Source organism: Oncorhynchus keta, chromosome 12 (assembly GCF_023373465.1).
Source record: "Oncorhynchus keta strain PuntledgeMale-10-30-2019 chromosome 12, Oket_V2, whole genome shotgun sequence".
Lineage (NCBI taxonomy): Eukaryota > Metazoa > Chordata > Actinopteri > Salmoniformes > Salmonidae > Oncorhynchus > Oncorhynchus keta.
Window position 1 is genome coordinate 11542588 of NC_068432.1, and position 11087 is coordinate 11553674.

Here is an 11087-nt window from a genome sequence, read left to right on the forward strand (position 1 = left end):
CCTGCTATAATTTATTTTAGTAAAAAAACAATATGTTTCGTTGCCCAAGGTTAAGCTATTTCTCAGAGTTATTGACCTAACAATAGCCATATTACAGTAATTTACATAACTTGCATTAATATGAAGCGGCAGCCGTTGAGATGGACAGCGCATGTGTGCTGAAAGTAGAGTAATTCGAGAAGACCTAATTAATTGAAACAGTCCTCATTTAAATTTGACTTTAGGCTACTAACAACAAGAGGGCTTTGTGTTGGTGCCTATTTCTTTCTATTAAAACAATAAGAGGTACACTCTGCCTGACAGACGAAACTATAGTCTACTATCCATAGATTTTGTCAGCCAGGTCCTTCAGTCAGCATGCACTCCTTAAATATCGCAGTGTTAGTGAAAAGCTTGATGTGTTAAGTTAAAACCAGGGCTCGAATTGAGGGGGTATGTGAGGTCTTGTTGTTTTTGTCAAAAGAAATTGCTAAAAGCTTCGGCCTACCCCTGTATAAAAAAAACTATGGAACTTATTATATAAAGCGATCTACACTGAGTGTACTGAGTGTACAAAACAGTAGGAACACCTGCTCATTCCATGAATAGACTGACTAGGTGAATCCAGGTGAAAGCTAGCTATGATCCCTTATTGATGAAACGTGTTAATTCTTACAAGTCTAAGCTGTGATAAAGTCTAAGCTGTGTTAAACGTATACAAAGATTAATTGATCAAATAATGAATTTGGCCTTTACTATCATAGATGAGAGAAATTGAATAACACATTCATAAAAGGACAAAAAGACAGTCTTAAAATAAATCATAAGTCTAGGAGATAAGAAAGCTCAGGAAATATATATATATATATATATATATATATATATATATATATATATATATACAGTACCAGTCAAAAGTTGACACACCTAGTCATTCCAGTGTTTGTCTTTCTTTGTACTATTTTCTACACTGTAGAATAATAGTGAAGACAAAAAAATTACTGTAAAACGTGTGAGATGAAAATAAACAAACTACAGGGTGTGCAATGTGTAGGCCCACTGAGTGGACATTCTGAACCTCATTTGAAGTCACTAGGTCACATGACCAAGGAGCTATTGAAATGTTAAATGTAGACAAATTCATGTAAAAACATGTGAGATGAATATGGACAAACTATATGATGTGCAATATTGAAGGGTAGTCAGTGGACATTCTGAACCTTGTTAAAAGTCAGTAGGTCACATGATCAAGGAGCTATTGAAATTTTACATTTTGAAAAATACATGTAAAATATTGTGAGATGAAAATTGACAAACTAAAGGGTGTGAAATGTGTAGGCCAACTCAGTGAACATTCTGAAACTTGTTTGAAGTCAGTAGGTCACATGACCAATGAACTATTGTACTCAGGCTTGTACTTTGTTTTCGCTCCCTAACTAATTCAACTATGAATACAAAATGCAAAGAATTAATGTCCAAATCGTGAAAATAAGACCTGTACAATGTTATGGCATAAGTTACAGGAGAGAAGTTTTGCTCCTTTCGAAAGTGAAACATTACTTGGGGCAGGCGAATTAGCCGTCATCGAAATCTGCGTCTGGAATAAATGCAAGCAGTAGTAGCCAGGCATGCATTAGGATAGTTATTCGTCTATTTAGTTGATAATTGAATAGGACTAAGTAAGTAAATCGTGTGCATTGTCATCCGTCGAGGTCGTTTTTTCAATGTGTGTGAATGAGTTGCGCATAACCATGCACTCTGAGATGCACCTTGAGTGATAGCACATTAATGCGCACTTGAGGTATAGCCTCCTATCACGAGTAAATCCCATTACGAGTATCAAGTGTAATAAAACGTTTACGAGTATGACGAGATTGGCACAACCCTTTGACCGTGTATTTTCAGATAGAGATACACCACGAAGCAACTGCTCTCTCGATTGCACATTCTTCTGTCTATTCTACCGAGGCTGGACAAATTGGCACTCAATGGATTATGGTCATTTTAGTTAATTGCCGCGTTTTCTGCGCTAAACTATGTATAGTATTGGAAACTACAACTCCCCAATACATCGCACAGTTCGGGCTTGACCTGATTTATCGCTAGAGCAACAGTGCAATATGCCCATTGAACTCACAGAAAAAAACGAAATAGCAAGGGTCAACCTGCCCGCTTGACCCTATCCCCTCCTCTCTTCTCCAGACCATTTTCGGAGACCTTCTCCCTTACCTCACCTCGCTCATCAACTCATCCCTGACCGCTGGCTACGTCCCTTCCGTCTTCAAGAGAGCGAGAGTTGCACCCCTTCTGAAAAAACCTACACTCGATCCCTCCGATGTCAACAACTACAGACCAGTATCCCTTCTTTCTTTTCTCTCCAAAACTCTTGAACGTGCCGTCCTTGGCCAGCTCTCCCGCTATCTCTCTCAGAATGACCTTCTTGATCCAAATCAGTCAGGTTTCAAGACTAGTCATTCAACTGAGACTGCTCTTCTCTGTATCACGGAGGCGCTCCGCACCGCTAAAGCTAACTCTCTCTCCTCTGCTCTCATCCTTCTAGACCTATCGGCTGCCTTCGATACTGTGAACCATCAGATCCTCCTCTCCACCCTCTCCGAGTTGGGCATCTCCGGCGCGGCCCACGCTTGGATTGCGTCCTACCTGACAGGTCGCTCCTACCAGGTGGCGTGGCGAGAATCTGTCTCCTCACCACGCGCTCTCACCACTGGTGTCCCCAGGGCTCTGTTCTAGGCCCTCTCCTATTCTCGCTATACACCAAGTCACTTGGCTCTGTCATAACCTCACATGGTCTCTCCTATCATTGCTATGCAGACGACACACAATGAATCTTCTCCTTTCCCCTTCTGATGACCAGGTGGCGAATCGCATCTCTGCATGTCTGGCAGACATATCAGTGTGGATGACGGATCACCACCTCAAGCTGAACCTCGGCAAGACGGAGCTGCTCTTCCTCCCGGGGAAGGACTGCCCGTTCCATGATCTCGCCATCACGGTTGACAACTCCATTGTGTCCTCCTCCCAGAGCGCTAAGAACCTTGGCGTGATCCTGGACAACACCCTGTCGTTCTCAACTAACATCAAGGTGGTGGCCCGTTCCTGTAGGTTCATGCTCTACAACATCCGCAGAGTACGACCCTGCCTCACACAGGAAGCGGCGCAGGTCCTAATCCAGGCACTTGTCATCTCCCGTCTGGATTACTGCAACTCGCTGTTGGCTGGGCTCCCTGCCTGTGCCATTAAACCCCTACAACTCATCCAGAACGCCGCAGCCCGTCTGGTGTTCAACCTTCCCAAGTTCTCCCACGTCACCCCGCTCCTCCGCTCTCTCCACTGGCTTCCAGTTGAAGCTCGCATCCGCTACAAGACCATGGTGCTTGCCTACGGAGCGGTGAGGGGAACGGCACCTCAGTACCTCCAGGCTCTGATCAGGCCCTACACCCAAACAAGGGCACTGCGTTCATCCACCTCTGGCCTGCTCGCCTCCCTACCACTGAGGAAGTACAGTTCCCGCTCAGCCCAGTCAAAACTGTTCGCTGCTCTGGCCCCCCAATGGTGGAACAAACTCCCTCACGACGCCAGGACAGCGGAGTCAATCACCACCTTCCGGAGACACCTGAAACCCCACCTCTTTAAGGAATACCTAGAATAGGATAAGTAATCCTTCTCACCCCCCCTTTTAAGATTTAGATGAACTATTGTAAAGTGACTGTTCCACTGGATCTCATAAGGTGAATGCACCAATTTGTAAATCGCTCTGGATAAGAGCGTCTGCTAAATGACTTAAATGTAATGTAAATGCAAGGGGAACCATTACTTCAAGGGCTCAGCGCGAGTGACGTCACCGATTGAAACGCTATTAGCGCGCACCGCCGCGCTAGCTATTTCACATCGGTTACAGAAACACAGAGCAAAGTATTTCTAAGATAGCTGCTGGGATGGTGTAAATACAACTAGGCTGCATTACACACTGCAATGGATATTCCAACCCTGAGCCCTGGGCCTGCTCTGCTCTTGCTGATCAAAAAACAATGGCTGTGCAGTGTAGGCCTGTGGTGGCAGTTCAGGGGGAAAGTCAAAGGTTTCTTCCAAAAATAATAGGCGATAGGCGGACTAGCATATAGCCTATGTTCTGTTCAGGTTAAGAAAGAGAGTGCAAAGATGGACCAGAGGTTAACTTTGGCCTACTTTTAATGAAAGAAAATTGCAAAAAGCATAGGCCTACCCTTGTTAGCTTAAGATATTGAAGAAAATAAAACTGATCGACTGATTATATACAGTAATATATAACAGCATTTTGGTCAGCGATGCTTTATGCTAGAAAAAATATGTTAAATACCCGGGAAAAATGACGATGCATATGAGGATATCATTGTTTTGTTTCTTTGAGATTCAGAGGCTGATCTACAGCCGAGGAGATAAGATATAGACTTTGCTTGGGAAGTAATCTAATTCTGTCACTATCAATTGATTAAGCTATTAACATTCTGTACAATAGATGTTTAAACCCAGACAGCTTTTAGGGAAGCACTTGTGACCCCTCGTTAGTTTAAGCCACGGAAGAAAAGTAGCCAGCAGTTAATGGTTCCATTTTTCTGCGTCGGTAGGCCTACACTGTCTGGGGTAGAAATGTAGGCCTACACTGTCTGGGGTAGAAAGGTAGGTCTACACTGTCTGGGGTAGAAAGGTAGGCCTACACTGTCTGGGGTAGAAAGGTAGGCCTACACTGTCTGGGGTAGAAAGGTAGGCCTACACTGTCTGGGGTAGAAAGGTAGGCTTAACTTTTGAAAGTACCATCCTCAGATTCCTAATGACATCGCAGAATTAATTATTTGCAAACAGGGACAGTTTAGTTGCAAACAACACACACAGATTTGGCATTGGAGAAATATGATAACATAAACAAACAGGCCTACAGTGCCTTCAGAAAGTATCCATAAGCCTTAAATTATTCCATATTTATTTGTTTTACAGCCTGAATTCAAAATAGATTAAATATACATGTTTCTCACCCATCTACACACAATACCACCCCATAATGATAAAGTGAAAACATGTTTTTAGAAAATTTTGCAAATGTATAAAGAAATTGAAACAGAAATATCTAATTGACGTAAGTATGCACACACCTGACTCAAAACTTTGTAGAAGCGCCTTTGGCAACAATTACAGATGAGAGTCTTTTTGGGTAAGTCTCTAAGAGCTTTGCACAGCTGGATTGTACAATATTTTTTATAATTCAAACTCTGTCAAGTTGGTTTATGATCATTACGAGACAACCATTTTCAAGTCTTGCCATAGATTTTCAAGCCGATTTAAGTCAAGGCTGTAACTAGGCTACTCAGCAACATTCAATGTCGTCTTGGTTTTATATTTTTTTATTTAACTTTTATTTAACTAGGCAAGTCAGTTAAAGAACAAATTCTTATTTACAATGACGGCCTGCCTCAGCCAAACCTGAACGACGCTGGGCCAATTGTGCACCGCCCTATGGGTAAGCAACTATTGGTAAGCAACTCCTTTATATATTTTAACTTTTGTTTTAGGTTATTGTCCTGCTAAAAGGTAAATTTGTCTCCCAGTATCTGTTGGAAAGCAGACTGAACCAGATATTCCTCTATAATTTTGCCTATGCTTAGCTCTATTCCGTTTATTTTTATCCTAAAAAACTCCCTTGCCGATGCCAAGTATACCCATAACATGATCCAGCCACCACAATGCTTTGAAATATGAAGAGTGGCACTCAGTGATGTGTTGTGTTGGATTTGCCCCAAACATAATGTTTTGTATTCAGGACAAAAAGTGAATTTCTTTACCACATTCTTTCCAGTCTTGCTTTTGTGTCTTATTGCAAACAGGATGCATGTTTTGGAATATTTTTTATTCTGTACAGGCTTTCTTCTTTTCACTCTGCCATTTAGGTTAGTATTGTGGAGTAACTACATTTTTATTTATTTATTTTATTTCACCTTTATTTAACCAGGTAGGCAAGTTGCGAACAAGTTCTCATTTACAATTGCGACCTGGCCAAGATAAAGCAAAGCAGTTCGACACATACAACGACACAGAGTTACACATGGAGTAAAACAAACATACAGTCAATAATACAATAATAATACAACAATGTTGTTGATCCATCCTCAGTTTTCTTCTATCACTGCCAGTAAACTCTGCAATTGTCACCAATCCATGAGCTGCTTCCTTCCTCTCCGGCAACTGAGTTAGGAAGGATGATAAAAGTTATTAATTACACTTTGGATGGTCTAACAATACACCCATGTCACTGTAGTGACATTCTTAAAGGAATATTCTGTCTGTTTTTTCTCATTTCTACCCATCTACCAATAGGTGCCCTTCTTTGCGAGGCATTGGAAACCTCCCTGGTCTTTTTGGTTGAATCCGTTTTTGAAATTCACTACTTGGTGAACCTCTATTATTGATCCATGCAACTTATTATGTGACTTGTTAAGCAAAGGTTTGTTAAGGATTGCCATAACAAAGGGGTTGAATACTTGTTCACTCAAGACATTTAAGCTTACATGTTTAATTAATTAGTAAAAATGTCTAACAACATTATTCCACTTTGACATCATGATGGGTTATGGTGTGTAGGCTAGTGACAAAAAAAATCTCAATTTAATCCATTTTAAATTCAGGCTGTAACACAAAAAAATGGAAAAAAGTCAAGGGGTGTGAATACTTTCTGAAGGCACTGCATATCTCTGTTCATTCTTAGCCTGTAATTTTGGTAATTTGTGTGGTATTAAAAAAGATTCTGCTAATATGTAAGATGACGTAGAATTGCATTGCATTTTTTCTCGGACCTGCAAATACGTTGATAGATTCATGCAGTGCTTATACTATGAAGGAGATCTTTCTACCCCTACTCTTGTCCACAGTGATCTGCGAATGCACAACCTTCTGGCCCGCAGCCCTGTGCGCTATCAAAATTCCTGTATTGCCGTGTAATGCTGACAGGACGAAGAACAGTTTCTAAAACTGCATATCTAAGGCTCTGGTCTGTCCAAGAAGTGAGGGTAAATAGTAGACATGTTCTCTGCTATCCACTTTGTTTGAATTATTATTTTTGGTATAGGGGATGGTCACTTTTTCAAGCATTCAGGGAGGGTTTAGGTCAAATATATTTTGCTGAAGGGAGAGCCATCCATTTTCATTACAGATAGGTCCGATTTTCTTCATGTAACCCCTTTTATAAATAACGTTCCCTCCCTATTCTGTCAAAACAGTCCACAAAATCTGAGTTTATAGTATTCCATGTCCACAATTTTATGAATTTCCATTTGGTTTCATTATCACCACCTGCGGGCAGACACCCTTAATATGCAGCTAATACACGATTAAGTCTTGTCCTTCCATTGTATGCTGTAGTAACAGGATCTGAATTAGATCACAGACTTGTACTGTCTTAGATGTGACTTTGTCCTAATTTCATGGATATTTGAGTTCATAAAATTATACCATACATTGATTATCTTATTGTATTCAAATGGACATGAGTGCTTTCTTTGGATTGCATATAATATGGTTCCTAATATTATTAAGTGGCTTTCTTTCCTCAACTCTTTTCCCTCATTATTATCCCAGATAGATTAAAGGGCAGAAGAGGTTTTTTCAACATGTTGCTTTTAGTGTTCTACTTCCTCCAGATTAGCGGTTATGTACTGAATGAAAGGAGGTGAGGAGAGGAAGATATTTGGGATAATTCTACACACTTCTCCCAACGTGGTCACTTGCACACTCCATCTCATGGATTTAAAAGCATTGGATTGGGAAGAGCATTGGCTGGAAAGGGTTTCCACCACTTTTAAATCCATCAGGCAGAAGCACCTGATGAAGAGACCACATATAAAAGGAGACAGTGTTGCAACACTACAAACATTTTCATCATATGTACTTTGAACATATCACGTGTAAGGTGAATTCATAAAAAGCAGGGCACTTTTTGCATTTCTGTCTTCTGTAATGTCTTTTGACATCTATCTAACATACACTTTATATACAATAGTATGCGGACACCCCTTCAAATGAGTGGATTCTGCTATTTCAGCCACTCCAGTTGCAGACAGATAAAATCAAACACATGAAAAAAAAAAAAGAAACACGTTTTTTTCTTTGTATTATCTTTTACCAGATCTAATGTATTTTATTCTCCTACATGAATTTCACATTTCACAAACTTCAAAGTGTTTCCTTTCGAACGGTATCAAGAATATGCAGATCCTTGCTTCAGGTCCTGAGCTACAGGCAGTTAGATTTGGGTGTCATTTTAGGCCCAACATTTTTTAAAGGGGCGGATCCATAAGAGTTTGTACGTAAGCATTTTACGGTAAGGTGTTGTTTTAAGGCACGTGACAAATACAGTTTGATTTGATTTTAAATGTAATAATTAATTGCAAAGTCCCTCTTTGCCAAGCAAATGAACTGAGTCCCCCAAAAACAGTAACACTGCATTTCAGCCCTGCCACAAAAGGACCAGCTGACATCATGTCAGTGATTCTCTTGTTAACACAGGTGTGAGTGTTGATGAGGACAAAGCTGGAGATCACTCTATGTCATGCTGATTGAGTTCGAATAACAGACTGGAAGCTTCAAAGGGAGGGCGGTGCTTGGAATCATTGTTCTTCCTCTGTCTACCATGGTTACCTGCAAGGAAAAAGTGCCGTCATCATTACTTTGCACAAAAAGGGCTTCACAGGCAAGAATATTGCTGCCAGTAAGATTGCATCTAAATCAACCATTTATTGGATCATCAAGAACTTCAAGGAGAGCGGTTCAATTGTTGTGAAGAAGGCTTCAGGGCGCCCAAGAAAGTCCAGCAAGCGCCAGGACCATCTCCTAAAGTTGATTCAGCTGCGGGATCGGTGCACCACCACTACAGAGCTTGCTCAGGAATTGCAGCAGGCAGATGTGAGTGCATCTGCACGCACAGTGAGGCGAAGACTTTTGGAGGATGGCCTGTTGTCAAGAAGGGCAGCAAAGAAGCCACTTCTCTCCAGGAAAAACATCAGGGACAGACTGATATTCTGCAAAACGTACAGGGATTGGACTGCTGAGGACTGGAGTAAGTAATTTTCTCTGATGAATCCCCTTTACGATTGTTTGGGGCATCTGGAAAAAATATTTTCCGGAGAAGACAAGGTGAGCGCTACCATCATTCCTGTGTCATGCCAATAGTAAAGCATCCTGAGACCATTCATGTGTGGGGTTGCTTCTCAGCCAAGGGAATGGGCTCACTCACAATTTTGCCTAAGAACACAGCCATGAATAAAGAATGGTACCAACACGTCCTCCGAATGTAACTTCTCACAACCATCCAGAAACAGTTTGGTGACGAACAATGCCTTTTCCAGCATGACGGAGCACCTTGCCATAAGGCAAAAGTGATAACTAAGTGGCTCGGGAACAAAACATAGATATTTTGGGTTCATGGCCGGGAAACTCCCCAGACCTTAATCCCATTGGGAACTTGGGTGGACAAACAAAAACCCACAAATTCTGACAAACTCCAAGCATTGATTATGCAAGAATGGGCTGCCATCAGTCAGGATGTGGCCCAGAAGTTAATTGACAGCATGCCAGGGTGGATTGCAGAAGTCTTGAAAAAGAAGGGTCAACACTGCAAATATAGACTCTTTGCATCAACTTCAGCATACTTTGTGAAAATTAATATTTGTGTCATTCTCAAAACTTTTGGCCATGACTGTATATATTTTTATATTTATATTTTTAAATGTTTGGATTATTTATTTGTGTTGTTCCAAATGTCTGAATAAAAATAAGTTAGTCGGTGCTTTTTTGTTTTGTTGGGGAGGGGGGCTGAAGAGGGGGTTCGCACAGGGAGCCATACAAGCTAGAACCGTCACTGCTCCAGCCTTTGGGAATCTCGCTCCACGCTCCAGTCAAATTGGGCACGCTCCGCTCCTCGCTCCACTCACTTACTGTGAATAGAACACGACACGCTTGTCTTCTATATATAATATCGCAATGCAGAGCTGTGTGGAGAGCGGCGCTCTTGCTATTGGACATTTGAATGGTGTAGTTCATCACCATTGGTTAAAGCGTTTCCATCCTATCCGTCCAATCATAGGGACACTTGAGGTATATTAGTACAATAATCCTCAACTGCATTACGTAAAGGCAGACAGAAAATTCGCTGTATAGCTGGTTGGTATTTGGATTGATAGGTGACAATAGAATAATTAACATGTCTGGTAGAGGCAAAACTGGAGGAAAGGCCAGAGCGAAGGCAAAGTCCCGTTCTTCCCGCGCCGGCCTTCAGTTCCCCGTAGGACGTGTCCACAGGTTACTGCGCAAAGGCAACTATGCGGAGCGTGTCGGTGCCGGAGCTCCTGTCTATTTGGCTGCTGTGCTGGAATACCTAACGGCTGAGATCCTCGAGTTGGCTGGCAACGCTGCAAGGGATAATAAGAAGACCAGGATCATCCCTCGCCACCTTCAGCTGGCTGTCCGCAACGACGAGGAACTCAACAAGCTTTTAGGTGGTGTCACCATCGCGCAAGGAGGAGTATTGCCTAACATTCAGGCGGTCCTCCTACCCAAGAAGACTGAAAAACCAGCAAAGAGCAAGTAACCAGCTAGATACAGATCACAAAACAAAACCTGAGCTCCGTTAAGAGACACCCACTTCTGTATAAAGAGCCTCCTTTTCAAATTAATGACAGCGCAACCCGATACTGGATGCTTGCAGAAGGACAATGCTTCATGTTATTGGTTTCCACGATGCGCAGGCACCGTCATTGGACTATTCATATACATGTATGGACATTTTCTTAGATCATAAACCACATTTGACACGGTCTCTTGGATATGAGCTATAAATGGTGGTTCATTTGAGGGTGGGGTGAATAACGCAGAGATCTCATTGTTTTTATTTAGTAGTGCTGTATCAACACATTTTGTGCTAAACAAAGTGATGTCATGTCTATTTGACAGAAATTGTTGATTTCAATAAATGTTCTGTACTGATACTGGGAACGCGCACAAACGTCATCACCAGTCTGTTGTTTTCACAATCCGGGAACTTTCCATCAGGGAGCTCATGAACAAAG

At 41.7% G+C, this 11087-nt stretch overlaps 2 protein-coding genes across 2 annotated transcripts; both read left to right on the top strand.

Moving 5' to 3' along the window:
• The first annotated feature begins 2297 nt into the window (after positions 1-2297).
• On the top strand, positions 2298-3658 carry LOC127906281 (uncharacterized). The gene is made up of 2 exons (XM_052457737.1): positions 2298-2661; positions 2855-3658. Exon 2 carries the CDS (start codon positions 2900-2902, stop codon positions 3647-3649), a length of 750 nt encoding a protein of 249 aa, XP_052313697.1. The 5' UTR covers positions 2298-2661; positions 2855-2899; the 3' UTR covers positions 3650-3658.
• Positions 3659-10132: 6474 nt separating this feature from the next.
• Positions 10133-11006, top strand: LOC118390987 (histone H2A). The gene has a single exon (XM_035781883.2). It carries the CDS (start codon positions 10223-10225, stop codon positions 10607-10609), a length of 387 nt encoding a protein of 128 aa, XP_035637776.1. The 5' UTR covers positions 10133-10222; the 3' UTR covers positions 10610-11006.
• The last annotated feature ends 81 nt before the right edge of the window (positions 11007-11087 follow it).